Raw genomic sequence first — 21,032 nt, 5'->3', positions numbered from 1 at the left:
CCGTCCAATACTTAAATGATAATGGACTGGATTTATATAATGCTTTTCTAGAGACAAAGCATTTTGCAGTGAGAACTGAGAACCAATCATTTAATCACTCCACATTCACATTGGTGGTAATTTCATCTGTAGCCACTGCTGCTCTGGGGTAGAATGATGAGAACTTGGACACCACACATTTATTGAGTGCCACTGGGAGTAAAGTAGGTGAAGTGTCTTGCCCAAGAACACAACGACAGTGCTAAAAGCTTAGCTTGTGGAAGAAGCTGGATTTGTACCTGGAACCCTCAAGTTTCTTGACAGCCGCTCTGCCATCTTAGCCTTTATTTCCAATACGGCTACCCTAAAATCTCTTCAATCAAACTAACATCAGTTCACAAGATGAAGACGTCTTACTCTTCGCCACATAACCAGCACATTACAGTCATTACAAATTTAGTCTGAAACTTGGAGATTATTCCTAACTATAGACATATTAGCAAGCAATTTGTTTATTTGTGGAGTACAATGCAGTCACCACCCAGTCGGTGTAGTCATTACTCACCCGCCGGAAAAAATACACTAGGCATTATTGGGCAAAATCCAGGAAATATCTTATCTGTTTTCATTACAGACAGAAACATTGCTACCGATATGATCCGGCTTGGTGTAGGCAGTAATAAGAAGAATATGGTTAAGATGCCCCCGGACGCCTTCCTGGGGAGGTATCCAGTCATCAATCAATCAAAGTTTATTTATATAGCCCTTAATCATGTGTGTCTCAAAGGGCTGCACAAGCCACAACGACATCCTTGGCTCAGAGCCCACATTAGGGCAAGAAAAAACTCAACCCATTGGAAACAACGAGAAACCTTGGAGGAGACCAACACTTTGATTGATTGATTGATTGAGACTTTTATTAGTAGGTTGCACAGTGAAGTACATATTCCGTACAATTGACCACTAAATGGTAACACCCCAATAAGTTTTTCAACTTGTTTAAGTCGGGGTCCACTTAATTTGATTCATGATACAGATATATACTATCATATATACTAGTGATGGGTCCGGCAACACCGATGCATCGGCGCATGCGTCGAGCTCATAGAGTAAAACCCTGTGTCGGTGCGCGTACCGCTTTTAGAAAGTCACGTGACCAATCATGAGCTGTTTTGGTCACGTGACCGATACGCCAACTGTGTCGCACTGACGCCTCCTCTGTGCCCTGTGAGCGTGTCTTTTCTACAGCCGGTGAAATAATAACTAAGAAGAGAAATCGTCTAAAATGTAATACGTCGGAAAAACTTTTATTTTTTTATTTTTTATAAAAATGTGTAAAAAATAAAATTAAAAAAATTCCAAGTCCACAATCATCCACAACACGTTCTCTTAGATTTCCATGTTATGATACATGTTCACATTATTTATTGACTGTATCTAAAAAAAATAAAAATATATTTTTATTTAAATGAAGATATGAAATAATCCTAAATGAAATACAATGACTTGGTTTATATTATTGTATATACTAGGGCAGGGGTCACCAACGCGGTGCCCGCGGTCACCAGGTAGCCCGTAAGGACCAGATCAGTCGCCCGCTGGCCTGTTCTAAAAATAGCTCAAAGAGCAGCACTTACCAGTGAGCTGCCTCTATTTTTTAAATTTTATTTATTTACTAGCAAGCTGGTCTCGCTTTGCTCGACATTTTTAATTCTAAAAGAGACAAAACTCAAATAGAATTTGAAAATCCAAGAAAATATTTTAAAGACTTGGTCTTCACTTGGAATAAGCGGTAGAAAATGGATGGATGGATGGGTCTTCACTTGTTTAAATAAATTCATTTATTTTTTACTTTGCTTCTTATTACTTTTAGAAATACAATTTTAGAGAAAAAATACAACCTTAAAAATGATTTTAGGATTTTTAAATAAATATACCTTTTTACCTTTTAAATTTATTCCTCTTCTTTCCTGACAATTTAAATCAATGTTCAAGTAAATTTTTTATTTTTTTTTGTAAAGAATAATAAATATTTTAGCTTCTGTTTTTTCGACGAAGAATATTTGTGAAATATTTCTTCAAACTTACTATGATTAAAATTCAAAAAAAATATTCTGGCAAATCTAGAAAATCTGTAGAATCAAATTTAAATCTTATTTCAAAGTATTTTGAATTTCTTTTAAAATTTTTGTTCTGGAAAATCTAGAAGAAATACTGATTTGTCTTTGTTAGAAATATAGCTTGGTCCAATTTGTTAAATATTCTAACAAAGTGCAGATTGGATTTTAACCAATTTAAAACATGTCATCAAAATTCTAAAATGTATCTTAATCAGGAAAAATTACTAATGATGTTCCATAAATTATTTTTTTAATTTTTTCAAAAAGATTCAAATAAGCTAGTTTTTCTCTTCTTTTTGTCAGTTGAATTTTGATTGATAAAGAGTCGAAATTGAAGATAAACTATGTTTCAAAATTTTATTTTAAATTTTTTCTTGCTTTCTCCTCTTTTAAACCATTCAATTAAGTGTTTTTTTTCATCATTTATTCTCTACAAAAAACCTTCCGTAAAAGGAAAAAAAAATGTACGACGGAACGACAGACAGAAATACCCATTTTTTTATATATATAAATGTATTTATTTAGCTATTCTTGTTTAAATCACACTTACGTGTAACTTACAAATGACAATATATTTATTTATTTAAGTGTGTATCAAACTGGTAACCCTTCGCATTAATCAGTACCCAAGAAGTAGTTTTTGGTTTCAAAAAGGTTGGTGACCCCTGTACTAGGGCATCAAATCAGTGTCAGTTGAGTCGGTCCATAGGTTGCCTGTAGGGATTTTTAATGTCCAGCAGATGTCAGTATTTAGTGACACAGTATCGACACAGTATCAATACAGTTTTGCAATGTGTCGAAACGCTTCATGACGCCTCATCAACCCATCACTAATATATACTATCATCATAATGCAGTCATCACACAAGACTAGGCTTTAAATAGACCCCCCTTTTAGAGCAGTTGATCTGCCGTCTCTTTTCTGCTCTGCCCCCCTCTCCTGCGTGGAGAGGTTATTAGGTGACCACAAATTTAGCGCTAGCTGTTCAAAGTCGGGACCCGGGGTGGACCACTCATCTGTGCATCAGTTGGGGACGCCTCTCCACTCAAGTTGATGTCCTGCTGGCCCAACTATTAACTAGATCCACTTGACGTTAGATCGGTTCGCAGCTGAGTGTGAAGCGACTGGGATGAGAATCAGCACCTCCAAGTCCGAATCCATGGTTCTTGCCCGAAAAAGGGTGGAGTGCCATCTCCGGGTTGGGGAGGAGATCTTGCCCCAAGTGGAGGAGTTCAAGTACCTCGGAGTCTTGTTCATGAGTGAGGGAAGAGTGGATCGTGAGATCGACAGGCGGATCGGTGCGGCGTCTTCAGTAATGCGGACGCTGTATCGATCCGTTGTGGTGAAGAAGGAGCTGAGCCGAAAGGCAAAGCTCTCAATTTACCGGTCGATCTACGTTCCCATCCTCACCTATGGTCATGAGCTTTGGGTTATGACCGAAAGGACAAGATCACGGGTACAAGCGGCCCAAATGAGTTTCCTCCGCCGGGTGGCGGGGCTCTTCCTTAGAGATAGGGTGAGAAGCTCTGCCATCCGGGAGGAGCTCAAAGTAAAGCCGCTGCTCCTCCACATGGAGAGGAGCCAGATGAGGTGGTTCGGCCATCTGGTCAGGATGCCACCCGAACGCCTCCCTAGGGAGGTGTTTAGGGCACGTCCGACCGGTAGGAGGCCGCGGGGAAGACCCAGGACACGTTGGGAAGACTATGTCTCCCGGCTGGCCTGGGAACGCCTTGGGGTCCCACAGGAAGAGCTGGACGAAGTGGCTGGGGAGAGGGAAGTCTGGGCTTCCCTGCTTAGGCTGCTGCCCCCACGACCCGACCTCGGATAAGCGGAAGAAGATGGATGGATGGATGGCACTTGACGTCCATTGCACCGGTCACCCAGGGCGAGGGTCCCCGCATCTGCGGTCCTTTCCAAGGTTTCCCATTGTATCCCATTGGGTTGAGTTTTTTCTTGCCCTGATGTGGGATCTGAGCCGAGGATGTCGTTGTGGCTTGTACAGGCCTTTGAGTCACTTGTGATTTAGGGCTATATGAATAAACTTTGATTGATTGATTGATTGAGTCCAGTCCATAGTGGGGCCAGCAGGGGACGTCCAACTGGTAGGAGGCCACGGGACACGTTGGAGACATCGTTGCTGTGTTTTCATTGCGGTTTTTCACAAAAGAAAAGCAATATTTCTAAGATTTCGACAAAGTACATTTACGACCTGTAGGTGTTTCCATTAAAGGGTGTTCTATGTCATGAGCCGTAATTCTTGTAAAATATTGTCCCGCGAGACTTCACTTTAAGGAAGTTAGACACAATGCGATTTCATGGTTTTGGAGCTGTGATTACAATCGCAACCACTGCTGTTGCAGTGATTGTCAATAGAAGACGAAGGTAGCGGGTGATTGCTCAAAGGCAACGTTCTTATGTATGGCAGCGGCCATGAATAAAGGATTTTTGTGAGAGAATTGTGAACGAGGAATTCACAGATGAATTGTGGATTCAATGGCCCCCTCGGCATGTGGTCTTTACAAGCCTGCGGGTCGGTCTCTATTGCCAGGAAGGGACCTGTGAGACGGCCCAAGCGAGACCAAGTCTGCCCTAGTTGTCCTGCATCGACGCCCCGTCGGTTCGGTCTCTAGAAAAGAAGTGTTTCCCCATCGGTTCGGTCCTTGGAAAAGAAGTGTTTCCATCATGCTTTTGCGACACACTTCAATATCGAAATGTCTGAGAAACCACCTCATTAGAGCGTGAACATGTTTTAGCGATATTTGAGAGGTTTTTCAAAACATGGGTGTTTCCATTGTCAGTTTCTTATTGCGATATTTAGGTTTTGCGCATTTCTAGAGGTAAGGGAAACGCAGCATATGTCTCCTCGCTAGCCTGTGAACACCTTGAGATCTTACAAGAGGAGCTGGACAAAGTAGAGAGGAAAGATTGGGCTTCTCTGCTTAGGCTGCTGTCCCTGCAACCCAACCCGGAAGGGGTAGAAGATGGATGGATGGACAGGAGTTGATTAGCTGGTCTACATAAACGGGTTGCTCTGTATTTTAAGGGACACAAAGCTAGCACTGACCTTGCATTGATGAGGTACTGGGCCAGGCTGATGTTGGCGGGGGTCCCTGTGATGGTGATCTGGCGTTCCGATGACCCTTCCATGGCGTTAGCAATTTTGATCTGTGCCCCAGACATCTGACGGATCTCGTTGATTTTGGTTCCCTGGCGTCCAATTATGCAGCCTATTAGCTGGGAAGAGAATGGGGGGCAGGAATTAGGATGGCAAGGGTGCGGCCATGTAGGCCAGGCACATTTCATGCACAGGTAGATTCCAGCAGTATCACAGAGGCCGAGGTAAAGCTTTCTAGTCGTTTGGCCGTGGGTATACTCACATCATTGGGAATGGTGAGTTCATGAGTACTGGCCTGGTTACTGGCATCCAGACCTGCTATTGACCACACAGGGAAGAAGAGAAGAGGAAGAAGCCATAAAACAGAGATTGGCGCTGCACTTGTGAACACGCCTACGTCCACCCATCAGAGCACCCGACTCTCCGGACAGGACGTCTTTGAGGTGGTTGCATCATTTTAAGAAAGGATGCTAAGGGAAGAAACCTCAACATCAACTAGAGCAGACCACCAGCAGGCCATGTGGAAGGCAGAGTAGAAGGAGGAAGACGACAAGAAGAAGAAGAAGAAGAAGAAGTAGAAGACGAGGATAGGATAGCGAGAGGTAGAGAAGAGAATGTGTTCACCTCTACAGGTACAAACGAGAGAAGGAGCTTCGGTAAAGAGGGTTGTCGTGTAGGTGGGTACGTACCGGGGAAGGCAGGGGTGGTCTGTCCGAGGGGGGTAAAGGGGGTTTGCTGCATAGCCAACTGGTGGAGCTTGCTCAACTGCTGAGGGAGGGAGGAGGAGGACAGCAGAGCTATGAGGTCATCATTGAAAACACACATTTGCGCACTCAAACACACACACACACACACACACACACACACACACACACACACACACACACAGGTCTGTCCAAAAGGCTACAAGAGCCATAAAGGATACCAGGAAACACAAACAGGTGACGGACAAATATGCTCATTAGGAACTTGGCCTGAGTTTCCCTTGCCGGTTTTGGATGTTGTCGGCAGAGCTCGAGCAGATATTTTGGGTGGCCTGTGTGAACTACGGCCTGCCACGGGGGCCGGGAGAAGGAGGGGAGTGGTTAGTTGAATGAGAAGTGTGCGTAGTAACCAATGTACATAAATATGGCGTTATATAATAACAACGTTTGTAATGCTGTTACTTTTACTAGTAAAGAGTGATCTAATTAATTACTTTTAGGTCTGTTACAACGCCGTTAGCGACAGCTTGATGCAAAGTGGAACGCTATTTTTGGTGTGGTATTACGTCAACAACAGGACAGTGCCATAGGTGCGGCAAATTCAATTATAGAAATATATTTTTATTAGTGAAAGCAACAAGCATCACCGCACTGAAATGAACTTGATATGAAATAGGAAGAGGCAACATCGCACTGTGACACAGCAGACGACAACATACGAACACAATGAGAATTAAAGCTGCAAGCAGCATTGGTCGGGCCCGCGTATTTGGCAGGTGTTAGTCCTAAGTGTCCCAATACTTTTGTCAAGTTTTAGTCCCAAGTGTCCCAATACTTTTGTCTACTTGTAGTCTGAAGTGTCCCAAGACTTTTGTCTAGTGTACCTACCTTGTCTGCATTGTGTGGGCACGTTGGTGCTTCCTGCTTTTAAGCAGCCATCTTAAAAAAACAGCAGCGCAGCAGCATCAGCGCAGCGGTTCTTTGAAGACTCATAAAATCAAAACCGGAGCAGTTAGAAAAATTATTTCGATAACTATTATTTGGAAGGGTTCAATCTCTCTCCTGTGTTATTTTGAAGCTGATACGACAAACGCACTCAAAGAAGATAATGTTTGAAGAGAAGTGACCGGTTTATAAAAAAAAATTTGTTTTGAAGGGGAAATTGCAAACTTCCTGTTGATTTTTGCTGGGGGTTGTCAATATCACCTTAATCACTCGTCTTGAGAACTGTGTGGGCATTAAGGGCGCCGCCCTCAACTGGTTCCGGTCGTACCTAACCGACAGGAGTTTTTGTGTAAAAGTAGACAGTTTTATGTCGTCCACAGCTCCTTTACCACATGGGGTCCCCCAGGGCTCAATCCTTGCCCCAATTGTATTTGCGCTTTACCTTCTCCCCCTTGGTTCTATTTTTAGGAAGTACAGTATTGCTTTTCATTTTTATGCCGATGATTGCCAGATTTATTTTCCCATGGCACAAAATAACACGGTTCAACGTCTTATTGACTGCCTGCACGACATCAAAGTCTGGCTTTCAGCTAACTTCCTGAGCCTAAATGAAGACAAAACAGAAGTTATGTTGTTCGGTCCAAGTCGCTCTCCCTCCCCCAACGTTGACCTCGGCACTCTGACCCCGTATCTCAGCGACTGTGTCACAAACCTGGGGGTAAAGTTTGACTCAGATTTTAAATTTCGAAAAACAAATCAGCAGCGTCGTTCAAAAAAGCTTTTATCAATTACGCCAAATAGCGAAAGTGAAACCGCTTCTATCAAGACATGATCTTGAGAAATTAATCCACGCTTTTATCTCGACTCGTCTTGATTATTGTAATGCCCTGTATGTAGGCATTAGCCAGGCCTGCAGCTCGTGCAGAACTCTGCTGCTCGTCTGCTAACACAGACCCGCAGACGTGAGCACATCACCCCTATTTTAGCGTCCCTTCACTGGCTCCCTGTGCGTTACCGAATACATTTTAAACTCCTTTTATTTGTTTTTAAATGTCTAAACAACCTCGCGCCAACCTATCTCTCCGACCTCCTTCAGCCTTACTGCCCCACCCGATCCTTAAGATCAGCCGATCAGCTGCTGTTGACGGTCCCTGACACAAGGCTGAAGCTTAGAGGTGACAGAGCTTTCGCCGTTGCTGCTCCCAAGCTCTGGAACGACCTACCTCTGAGTGTTAGACAAGCCTCCTCTCTTCCTGTTTTTAAATCTCTCTTAAAAACATACTTTTATTCCATGGCTTTTAACACTGAGTGATATCCATCCTGCAATGGCGCCCCATAATACACCTGCTGTGATCCTGTTTTTATGTTTTTATGTTTTTATTAATTTTATTTTAATTATTTATTTTTTATCGTGTTCTGTTTGTGTTGTGTTGTGTTTGCTCGGTACTCGTTTTATCTTTTAACCTGCTCATTGTACAGCACTTTGGCTACCCCTGTGGTAAATTTTAAATGTGCTTTATAAATAAAGTTGATTTGATTTGATTTGATAAATGAAATGTAGGTCTAAGTGAGACCTACTTAGAGGTTTTTGTTTCATGTCTCTCCGACCTTCCCAGTGGGAGTTACAGGCAGTTTTGTCATTTTTTTCTTCCGAGGAGCAGTTTTTTCTGCGTTTTATTCAAAAATTGCGCTAGAGCGCAATTTTGAGATTTGGTGTTAGGTTTTTTATTAGATCGTAATTTTTGCCAGTCCTGATGTGTGTGTTCAGTTTGGTGAGTTTTGAAGCATGTTAAAAGGGTGAAAATACAGCTCAAAGAGGCAAAAGTTACTGTTTTTAGTACTTTTTTGTCTTGAAGGGGGAATTGCCAACTTCCTGTTGATTTTTGCCCGAAAAAATTAATTAATGAAAAGTAGGTCTAAGTAAGACCTACATAGAGGTTTTTGTTTCATGTCTCTACAACATTCGTACTGGGAGTTATAAGCAGTTTTCTTTCTAGGGGGCGCTAGAGCGCAATTTTGAGTTTTGGGATTTGGTTTTTTGATAAAAAGTTTTGCCGTATATTACTGATGTGTGTGTAAAATTTGGTGAGTTTTGAAGCATGCTAAGGGGGTCAAATTACAGCGCAAAGTTGCGGAAGAATAATAATAATAAAACCTTACAAATTCAATAGGTCCTTATGTCCCATTGCATAAGGACTCCCTTTGGGAGTCCTTATGCAATGGGCCATGCGGGCCCTAATAATGAACAACAAATCAATGATTGAAGTGACAAACTTGCCATCCAAACAATACACCGTTGGTTGACAAGAAGATATATGACGGCCATGGAAGCACATTCAATCTCTTTGGGATTTGATGTATATTGTATATATTATATAAAAATATAACATAATATATCAGTATATATTATATACTGTATATATAATATGTAAATATTACGTATGTTATATTTTATATTGCTACTGTGGTACATTTTTAGTCTACTTAATACCTGCATTATATTTCTATCCTTACCCTTTCCACCCTTTGAAACTGAGCTACTGTGTGGAACAATTTCCCTTGTGGATGAATAAAGTTTGTCTAAGTCTAAGTTTATTAACCAGAGGTAACAAAATCCGGTGAAAAGATTCAAAAGAGCTGGCGTCAGATCCGACAAATTGCAGTCTGTCGCTGCTAACTGCTAAATCTAACACAGCTCCGTTGAAAAACTCGACGACGTCACACGTTTTTAGGTAACTTATTAATTATATTTCCTAGTAATTAATTACATTTATTAAAGAGTATTTCTGTTAGTAATTTAATTACTTTTTTTTAAATTAGAAAAGTATAGAGTAACTGCAATAATTACTTTTTAAAAATAATTTTCAGAACACTGGTGTTAACTCACCAGAGATGTTACTGCTGTGTTGTTTGCTTGAGGCAAATACAATAATAAAATAGTAATTCTGCAAGACAAAGCGGTCATCTTTCTCATGAGTCTAGTTCAGGGGTGTCAAACTCATTTTAGATCGGGGGCCACATGGAGAAAAATCTACTCCCAAGTGGGCCGGACTGGTAAAATCACGGCACGATAACTTAAAAAAATAAAGACAACTTCGGATTGTTTTCTTTGTTTAAAAATCGAACAAGCACATTCTGAAAATGTACAAATCACAATGTTGTTGGTTTTTTTTCACACTTACAAGTTGCAGCTGATAGTCTTCTATTTGTATTTGTTGTTATTTATACTTTCTGAATAAATGATGTGATAATGTTCATCAGTCAACTCATTGGTGTTAATTTTCAATTTATAAAGATGTATAAATAATATCAAAATCTAATTACAGCATGTTATTTATGTAGTTTGCTCATTTTCTTCGACCGGTGCAGTAACATAATGTGGTTTATTTTTTTTAATTTCTTTTACATATGTAGCATAATCTACAATGATACAAATATTTGCTATTGCAACATCTAGTGGACACATTTAGAACAGCAGTTTCTTCCATTCAAAAATTTTGGCTCATTTTTATACTTAGCAAACTCATCCCGCGTGCTATGTATACAGGGGGAGTAGTGACGGCACAGTTCCACAAGGGGGTGATGTTGCTCTATGTTTTATTATATATGTGCACAATACTAATATATATATATATATATATCCATCCATCCATCTATTTTCTACCGCTTGTCCCATTCGGGGACAAGCGACATCTAGTGGATGCATTTAGAACAGCAGTTTATTTCATTAAAAAAATTTGGCTCATTTTTATACTTAGCAAATTCATCCCCTGGGCCGGATAAAACATGTTCGCGGGCCTGGTTCGGCCCATGGGCCGTACGTTTGACACCCCTGGTCTAGTTGGTGGTTCTTGACGGATGGAGATGTTCCTCGTCGTAACCATTCAGCAACCGTTACGCATCTCATGGAAATCCGGGGTAAGCCATTGCCCAAAGTCACTTTACATTTCTTAAAAGATCCTGAGGCTTATGAGATTTACAAAAAAAGTCAAGTGATATGCCTATAAAAATGTCACTTGCACCAAGTTGGCACATCCAACAGGCTGTCCACGAAACTCAATTGAAGGCTTTTACTGATGCTGACTATAGACCATAAAACGGGTTTAAAGATGCATATTCAGGTTGTGCATCAATTGCTGGCTTGCTCTTTGGGAATGCAGTGTTGTGCTGTTCATCGCTCAGACTGCTGCCTCCAGGCAAAAGAGAGGCATTCTTACTTGAAATGTTCTTTTAAGATTTTAATTTTTTGTAAAATTGAAGTAGGAAATGAAAAGATATCTGGCAGATTTTTTATAGGGCAATGCAAATGCGGCTGCTAGACTTTTGACAAGAACAAGAAAGTTTGATCTTATTACGCCTATACTGTATATACCTTTATATACATATATATACCTATATATATATATACCTACACTGGCTCACCCGCACTGGCTTCCTGTGCACTTAAGATGTGACTTTAAGGTTTTACTACTTACGTATAAAATACTACACGGTCTAGCTCCAGCCTATCTTGTCGATTGTATTGTACCATATGTCCCGGCAAGAAATCTGCGTTCAAAGAACTCCGGCTTATTAGTGATTCCCAGCGCCCCAAAACCGTCTGCGGGCTATAGAGCGTTTTCTATTGGGGCTCCAGTACTCTAGAACGTTCTACCGGTAACAGTTTGAGATGCTACCTCAGTAGAAGCATTTAAGTCCTATTTTAAAACTCATTTGTATACTCTAGCTTTTAAATAGACCCCCCTTTTAGACCAGTTGATCTGCCGTCTCTTTTCTGCTCTGCCCCACTGTCCTGCGTGGAGAGGTTATTAGGTGACTACAGATTATGTGCTAGCTGTTCAAAGTCGGGACCCCGGGTGGACCAATCAACTGTGCATCAGTTGGGGACGTTTCTGCGCTGCTGACTTGTCTCCAATCAAGATGATCCCCTGCTGGCCCCACTATGGACTGGACTCTCACTATTATGTTCGATCCACTATGGACTGGACTCTCACTATTATGTTAGATCCACTATGGACTGGACTCTCACTATTATGTTAGATCCACTATGGACTGGACTCTCACTATTATGTTAGATCAACTATGGACTGGACTCTCATTATTAGGTTAGATCCACTATGGACTGGACACTCACTATTATGTTGGATCCACTATGGACTGGACTCTCACTATTATGTTAGATCCACTATGGACTGGACTCTCACTATTATTAGATCCACTACGGACTGGACTCTCACAATATTATGCTAGATCCACTCGACGTCCATTGCCTTTAAATAGACCCCCTTTTTAGACCAGTTGATCTGCTGTCTCTTTTCTGCTCTGCCCCACTGTCCTGCGTGGAGAGGTTATTAGGTGACTACAGATTATGTGCTAGCTGTTCAAAGTCGGGACCCCGGGTGGACCAATCAACTGTGCATCAGTTGGGGACGTTTCTGCGCTGCTGACTTGTCTCCAATCAAGATGATCCCTGCTGGCCCCACTATGGACTGGACTCTCACTATTATGTTCGATCCACTATGGACTGGACTCTCACTATTATGTTAGATCCACTATGGACTGGACTCTCACTATTATGTTAGATCCACTATGGACTGGACTCTCACTATTATGTTAGATCAACTATGGACTGGACTCTCATTATTAGGTTAGATCCACTATGGACTGGACACTCACTATTATGTTGGATCCACTATGGACTGGACTCTCACTATTATGTTAGATCCACTATGGACTGGACTCTCACTATTATTAGATCCACTATGGACTGGACTCTCACAATATTATGCTAGATCCACTCGACGTCCATTGCCTTTAAATAGACCCCCTTTTTAGACCAGTTGATCTGCTGTCTCTTTTCTGCTCTGCCCCACTGTCCTGCGTGGAGAGGTTATTAGGTGACCACAGATTATGTGCTAGCTGTTCAAAGTCGGGACCCGGGGTGGACCACTCAACTGTGCATCAGTTGGGGACGTCTCTGCGCTGCTGACTTGTCTCCAATCAAGATGATCCCCTGCTGGCCCCATTATGGACTGGACTTTCACTATTATGTTCGATCCACTATGGACTGGACTCTCACTATTATGTTAGATCCACTATGGACTGGACTCTCACTATTATGCTAGATCCACTATGGACTGGACTCTCACTATTATGTTAAATCCACTATGGACTGGACTCTCACTATTATGTTAGATCAACTATGGACTGGACTCTCATTATTAGGTTAGATCCACTATGGACTGGACACTCACTATTATGTTAGATCCACTATGGACTGGACTCTCACTATTATGTTAGATCCACTATGGACTGGACTCTCACTATTATTAGATCCACTATGGGCTGGACTCTCACAATATTATGCTAGATCCACTCGACGTCCATTGCCTTTAAATAGACCCCCTTTTTAGACCAGTTGATCTGCTGTCTCTTTTCTGCTCTGCCCCACTGTCCTGCATGGAGAGGTTATTAGGTGACCACAGATTATGTGCTAGCTGTTCAAAGTCGGGACCCGGGGTGGACCACTCAACTGTGCATCAGTTGGGGACGTCTCTGCGCTGCTGACTTGTCTCCAATCAAGATGATCCCCTGCTGGCCCCATTATGGACTGGACTTTCACTATTATGTTCGATCCACTATGGACTGGACTCTCACTATTATGTTAGATCCACTATGGACTGGACTCTCACTATTATTAGATCCACTATGGACTGGACTCTCACTATTATGTTAGATCCACTATCGACTGGACTCTCACTATTATTAGATCCACTATGGACTGGACTCTCACTATTATGTTGGATCCACTATGGACTGGACTCTCACTTTTATGTTAGATCCACTATGGACTGGACTCTCACACTATTATGTTAGATCCACTAAGGACTGGACTCTCACACTATTATGTTAGATCCACTATGGACTGCACTCTCACTATTATGTTAGATCCACTATGTATTGGACACTCACTATTATGTTAGATCCACTATGGACTGGACTCTCACTATTATAAACTATGTGGGCTTTGTACCGAGGATGTCGTTGTGGCTTGTGCAGCCCTTTGAGACACTTGTGATTTAGGGCTATATAAATAAAGATTGATTGATTGATTGATATTATGTTAGATCCACTATGGACTGGACTCACACTCTACATTGGATCCACTATGGACTAGACTCTCACTATTATGTTAGATCCACTATGGACTGGACTCTCACACTATTGTGTTAGATCCACTATGGACTGGACTCTCACACTATTGTGTTAGATCCACTATGGACTGGACTCTCACACTTTTAACTAGATCCACTCGACGTCCATTGCACCGGTCGCCCAGGGGGCGGGAGAGTCCTCACATCTGCGGTCCCCTCCAAGGTTTCTCATTATATCCCGTTGGGTTGAGTTTTTTCTTGCCCTGATGTGGGATCTGAGCCGAGGATGTGGTTGTGGCTTGTGCAGCCCTTTGAGACACTAGTGATTAATAAACTTTGATTGATAGATAATGCTTCGTCTTGCGGTTACAATTTTACTAATATAAGGAAAGAAGAAAAGCAGGTCAGTTAATTATTTTGGGACTGCTTTACACTGTTGAAATGTTCAAAAAGTCCCCCGTGCATTAGTGGTGGGACTCTTTGGGCACCCCACGATTCGATTACAATTTAGGGGTTACGGTTTGATCCCGAATTAATTACATATGTATCTTTAATTATACTGTAAATACAGTGGCACCTCAACATACGGCTACCCCAACATACAGGTATTTTGGGGGTGGCGTGGTTCAGATGTTAAAGCGGCTGTGCCAGCAAGTTCAGTGTTCCTGGCTCGAATCCCGCTTCCGTCATCAAGTCATGGCTAATGTGTCCTTGAGCAAGACACTTCACCCTTGCTCCTGATGTGTGCTGGTTATCGCCTTGCATGGCAGCTCCCGCCATCAGTGAGTGAATGTGTGTGTGTGAATGTGTGAATTTAAAGCTCTTTGGGTAGCGTGCTGGTATAGATAAGCGCTACATGAATACAAACCTTTTACCATATTTTAACATACGAGCTGTCTCTCTACGTTTTCTTATGCTTAAAGTTAAGATAAAGCAGACCAAAGCAAAATACATTGTGCAGACACCCCAGAGACGCAGCTCCGAAAATCTCCAAACGTCGGAGGGCATACTTGCCAACCCTCCCGGATTTTCCAGGAGACTCCCGAAATTCAGCGCCTCTCCCGAAAACCTCCCGGGACAAATTTTCTCCCGAAAATCTCCCGAAATTCATGAGGACCTGAGTCCGCTAACCCACAATATAACCAGCATGCCTGCCCAATGACGTTATAACTGTAGAATGATGGAGGGCGAGTTCTTGGTTTCTTATGTGGGTTTATTGTTAGGCAGTTTCATTAACGTCCTCCCAGCGCGGCAACAACACACAACAACAGCAGTCACGTTTTTGTATACCGTAAAGCAGTTCGTCTGCCGTAAACAGCAATGTTGTGACACTCTTAAACAGGACAATACTGCCATCTAGTGCATTTGATGAAAGCACTTTTGTGCGTGCACATCAATGCATCATCAGAGAGGGTGTTCAGCATGGTTAGAAAAATAGTGACAGAGAATAGAACAAGGATGCACAATTCAACCCTTAACTCAACAATGAGTAGATGAGTGTTTTATGTGTGTATATGTGTAAATAAATGAACACTGAAATTCAAGTATTTATTTTATATATATATATATATATATATATATATATATATATATATATATATATATATATATATATATATATATATATATATATATATATGTCTTAATAAGGTTATCCAAAAAATAGTGCTCGATACCGTAGTAGAGCGCAATATATGTATGTGTGGGAAAAAAATCACAAGACTATTTCATCTCTACAGGCCTGTTTCATGAGGGGGGGTACCCTCAATCATCAGGAGATTTTAATGGGAGCATTCGCATACCATGGTTTATATAGGGTACAGAGTGGGTGGGTACAGGCTGGCGTAGGGGTGTGGTGATTGGCTCATGTGTTATGGCGTAGGGGTGTGGTGATTGGCTCATGTGTTATGGCGTAGGGGTGTGGTGATTGGCTCACATGAGCCAATCACCACACCCCTACGCCAGCCTGTACCCACCCACTCTGTGCCCTATATAAACCATGGTATGCGAATGCTCCCATTAAAATCTCCTGATGATTGAGGGTACCCCCCTTCATGAAACAGGCCTGTAGAGATGAAATAGTCTTGTGATTTTTTTCCCACACATACATATATATATATATATATATATATATATATATATATATATATATATATATATATATATATATATATATATATATATATATATATATATATCTATATATATATGAAATACTTGACTTGGTGAATTCTAGCTGTAAATATACTCCTCCCCTTTTAGCCACGCCCCCAACCACGCCCCCCTACCACCCCGACCACGCCCACCCTCATCCCCCTCCCCCCACCTCCCGAAATCGGAGGTCTCAAGGTTGGCAAGTATGTCGGAGGGTGACCTGCCGCTGTAGCTTTGAAGGAATAACCGACTACTAACGTCAACTTAAATTCACGTTCTTTAAGGTAAATGCTGAACATTTTTCATTGCATTACCTCATAAAACTACTGTAGTTGTTTGTACTAAATTGTTTTGAATTGCTTTTTTATACAATATTTCTTTTCTAAAATAAAATGTTTTGGTTTTTGAAAATTGTGGTGTTTTGGGCGGGGTCAAGCACCAAATAAACTGATTTAAGTTACATTCAATGGGGCCCTACAAGAGATACATCTTAGATGGTGACTTGTGTTGGGGATCTGCAGGCCAAGACCCCCAGAGATTTACCAGAAGAACAGACAACAGGAAGGCAAGAGTCTTCAAAGTCAGAAGATGTAAGAAAAAAGCCATATTAATATTAGCGCTTAATATTAATAGTAGGAAGTGGAGGGGCTGGTTGGAGTCATACTTGGATAGGCATGATGTGGCGATCACTTACGTCTGGATGTGGGATGGCATACTGTCCTTGGATGGTGTAAGCCTGCAAACACAAACAGCTCGTTTTTACGATGTTAAGGCGCAGCAGCTCTACAAAAACTGATCTATTCATTATTTTCTGGAGATGTACTTTACAAGAAAGTCATGCAGTTTACTGTAAAATGCTGTCATGTTGGTCTAGGCATCAATCAGAACCAGTTGAACTAAATCAATACGGGATTACTGTGACGGGGAGGAGGTGGAAGGAGGAGTGGCCCTGACAGGGGGTTATGTCAAATTGGACTAATGGATGGGTGGGTGGTGGTGTCTGTAGACTCCACAACTCAGCTACATTTCATTTTAGCATTGTCATGATTTGTGGTCTGGATCATGTTTTTGTTATTTTTTGTTTTAAGACTCCATCCAATAGTTCCTGTTTTTGTGCACCCTTGTTTGTTTTAGTTTCCATGGCGACTTATGATTTTCACCTGCCTCTTGCGTTCGGAACACACCTGTCTCTAATCAAGAGACTATTATTTAAGCCGCAGTAAGCTGCGAAACCCCCCCCCCCGTTATGACAGAATGACGCCAGCTATCCGTTCTTCCGCAACAGACACTGATGAGGTGTTACGTGCTATGGAGCGCCAGGACCTGATGTGGGGTCCTAATGGCAAGTTAATCCCCATCAGCTCCGTGTGGCCCGGGGACGTTGCCGCGCCGTTGCAGTACCCGACTAACTGGCAAAGACAGGCTTAAATAATAGTCTCTTGATTAGAGACAGGTGTGTCCCGGACGCAAGAGGCAGGTGAAAATCATAAGTCGCCATGGAAACTAAAACAAACAAGGGTGCACAAAAACAGGAACTAACAGAAAATAACAAAAACATGATCCAGACCACAGATCATGACAAGCATCTGAGGCAGGTAAAAACCTCAGCAAGTATGAAGTGTCAAACCAACAGAAATCCCAGTGTGCTATTTTTGTAACAATTGTCCATGCGTACATCAATGTGAATGAACTTGTTTATTAAGAAAACGTTTTTTTGTTTAGATTTGTATACAAGATTAAAATGGGGCTCACCAATACTGTATGATGTAATATAACATCTATAAAGTCTCATGTCTGCTTCCTTAGCAGGGCTGTACATTTTTGAGATTTAAAAAATGTGGCAAAAATGTGAGTTTTTACAAAAACGCTGTCCTTTCAACCTTTGTGTCATGATCTGTGGTCTGGATTATGTTTTTGTTATTTTTTTAGGTTAGGTTTGGACTCTTCTAGTTCCTGTTTGCGCTCCCTTGTTTGTTTAGTTACCATGGCGACTTATTAGTTTCACCTGCCTCATGTGTTCGGGACACGCACTTGCTCTAATCAAGAGACTATTATTTAAGCCTGTTAGTCGTTCTGGCGTCATTGCTCGTTTCATGCCACAGTTTCATGCTTGTTTCATGCTTAGTTCATGCTGTTCGTTCCATGTCCTATTCCAAGTTTTTTGCTAGTTATTTGTTTCATGCCACAGTTAGTCTTGTTTGTTCTATGTCCATAGTTCAGGCTATGTGTTTACGTCTATGTTTCCTGCGTTACGTTTTATGTTCCTTAGCCTCTCGTGCGATCGGCACGCTTTCCTTTTGTTTTAGTTCCTGTCTTTTTTCATGTGCAGGATTAATTAAATAATGAATATGTTCCTACCTTAAAGTCCTGTCCGGAATAGTCCGTTTGCGTCCTGGGAGAACAAACCTCGCAGTAAGCTGCGAAAACTGTGGCATGAAACGAGCAATGACGCCAGGACGACTAACTGGCAAAGACAGGCTTAAATAATAGTCTCTTAATTAGAGCAGGTGCGTGTCCCGAACACATGAGGCAGGTGAAACTAATAAGTCGCCATGGTAACTAAACAAACAAGGAAGCGCAAACAGGAACTAAGCGTCCAAAACTAACAAAAAACTAACAAAAACATAATCCAGACCACGGATCATGACACTTTTCAAGAGATTTAGGCCCCTTCTACACCGGCTAAGGTTATCCAGGGTAATCCCACCTAACCTTATCCTTGTCCACACACACACAATGGTCGTTTAAGACCCCCCCTCCCCCCTCTGTCCGCCGGCGCAACGCGACCTAGTACGCATGCGTGGAAAATGCACACGTCATAGTCACCTCCATTGTTGCTTTGAGTGCAAGTTCTTAAATGTAACTTCTCTGAACAATATCCAGTGTTGTGGTATTTCAATGAACTGAAATCCAGTGTGCTGTGGGGCCCTATTGTAGAGAATCACACCTGAGACATCATAAATTAATCAAATCTTCAATAGACAATGTGAAAGTAAACAATGTGATCAAGAACATTTTACATCAACCAGTCTAGGGATCTAGATCTCTGGTCAGGACACTCCTCACTCTTTTGCCTTCGCCTTCATTATCCATTCCTTTTTGGTGACTTTATATACTCTGGACCTAGACTTTGAGTCCGTGACATACATGACCGAGTCTATTTTAACTTCTTCTATCACTTCCTGGTAAGCTCAGTGTGGCCAATAAAAACAGACTAGGTGGTGTAATCAAGGTGTGCCAAAAGACCACAGGCACTACCTTGAACCCCGTGAACCAGATCTATCAGGCCAGAGTCATCCAGAAGGCAAAGGCCATTCTGGTCAACCCTCAGCATCGTCTCTTCTCAGAGTTTAGACTCTTGCCCTCAGGATGCAGGTACGCCCCTAGTAATAGGAAGGCCAAAAACAACAGATACATAAGATCCTTTGTTCCCTCAGCTGTTGACTTTATAACTGAGTTTCTTAAACAAGCTTAGCTGCTATGCAGTCACTTTAGTGGGAAGCGACGTCTGATGATTAGTTTTTATTGTATTACAAATGTTTGTATGTTGTATGTATTTTATGTATTTGTACCTTGTTTTTACTGTTGTACCTTGTTTTTAATGACTACTGTTGCAAACCGAATTGCTCCTCGGGGACAATAAAAATTTTCTAAGTCTAAGTCTAAGACAATAACTGATACAGTCTGCTTTGCCAATCCAAATGCATTCGCCGTTTTCCGTAGTCTTCCCTCGACGGCCAGGTAGTACAAAGTACACGCTACCTTTTTCATCACATACACGGGAGCCCGCATTCTCGTTGTCTCTCCTTCAACAAATGGACAAAGTTTTAAGGGTTTTTCCGGTGGTTAGCTCCGAGTTACGAAACCGCTTTATTATAAAGCTGTCTGTGGCGCGTTCTTTCTGACGTCACTTCCTCTCCGAACTCAGTTTGTAAACGATCAATGAGTCCATACAAAGCTAAGAGCCGGAGATTCAAGAAATACACGGCGCACTTACCCGTGTAAAAAATTATCCAAGGAGGGGCACCTTAAACGATGGTTTAGTGTGGCCGAAACGGGGCTTAGGCTAAATCATTATTTGTTTAATGAGTTATCCGGCTTAATGTAGACAGGGTCTTAAGTAATCCACTAACAAATAACAACAGAACATAGTCACTTTTTGGTTTCAAGTGCCCCCTTGACCAATTGTACAGCTGAATGGAATACTAACAAGGGTCATTGTTGTGCTTGCAGAGGTCATGCTTCATTGCGTTTAACAGCTGTCTTTCTACACGACATTAGAGCAAAGCCATTGTTGAAGGGCAATAGCCCGGGAATGACATCAAATCAACCCTCAAGTTCAATTCAAAATAAATAAAAATCAAACAGTCTAATATTTTTGTAGAAGATTGCTAAAAACACCATCACACTAGATCAGAGGTGTCAAAGTCGTTTTCACTCAGGGCCACGTCGCAGTTATGTTATGTTTGGCCCCAGAGGGCCGCTTTTAACAGTGAACACTGTTATTACACAATTGTTTTATGCATTTTATTAGTACATATTTTTTAAGCTAAAATGTAAAAAAAATATGGTAAGTTGCAATAATTTCACCTTAAAATGTAGTGTATATTACTGTAAATGGAAAAACAGTACTGCTGTTTTTATGGTAAAAAAAAAAAAAATGGCAGCTCAATTGCCAGAATTGTAAAATGTATATTAGTTTGTTTTACTGTAAATAAAAAAAATGAATTTTTGCAGTAACATTTTGGCACCTAAGCTGCCAGTTTTTTTGTTTGTTTGTTTGTTTTTTTTAACCGCAAATCAACAACTGTACATTTTTCAGGGTATTGCTGTAAATGCCAAAATGGCACCAAAGTGTAA

The 21,032-nt window shown here is 41.5% G+C and overlaps 1 protein-coding gene across 6 annotated transcripts in view; it reads right to left on the bottom strand.

Moving 5' to 3' along the window:
• Window positions 1–21,032, bottom strand: part of LOC133622533 (poly(rC)-binding protein 3-like) — a 65,568-nt gene that overhangs the window by 4,483 nt on the left and 40,053 nt on the right. For 2 of the 6 annotated variants that reach the window (XM_061985360.2, XM_061985359.2), the window contains exons 9-12: window positions 16,867–16,908; window positions 5,905–5,983; window positions 5,478–5,533; window positions 5,165–5,334 (exon numbers count right to left, since the gene is read on the bottom strand). In XM_061985360.2, the coding sequence (XP_061841344.1) occupies window positions 5,165–5,334; window positions 5,478–5,533; window positions 5,905–5,983; window positions 16,867–16,908 (347 nt within the window). Of the gene's footprint in view, window positions 1–5,164; window positions 5,335–5,477; window positions 5,534–5,904; window positions 5,984–16,866; window positions 16,909–21,032 lie in introns of those variants that run through there. The other 4 variants (XM_061985361.2, XM_061985362.2, XM_061985363.2 and 1 more) reach the window with 4 other exon arrangements.

This window comes from Nerophis lumbriciformis, linkage group LG23, assembly GCF_033978685.3.
Source record: "Nerophis lumbriciformis linkage group LG23, RoL_Nlum_v2.1, whole genome shotgun sequence".
In the NCBI taxonomy this organism is placed as follows: domain Eukaryota; kingdom Metazoa; phylum Chordata; class Actinopteri; order Syngnathiformes; family Syngnathidae; genus Nerophis; species Nerophis lumbriciformis.
The sequence above is the reverse complement of the archived record's forward strand: the minus strand, read 5'-3'. Positions and strand labels throughout refer to the sequence as shown.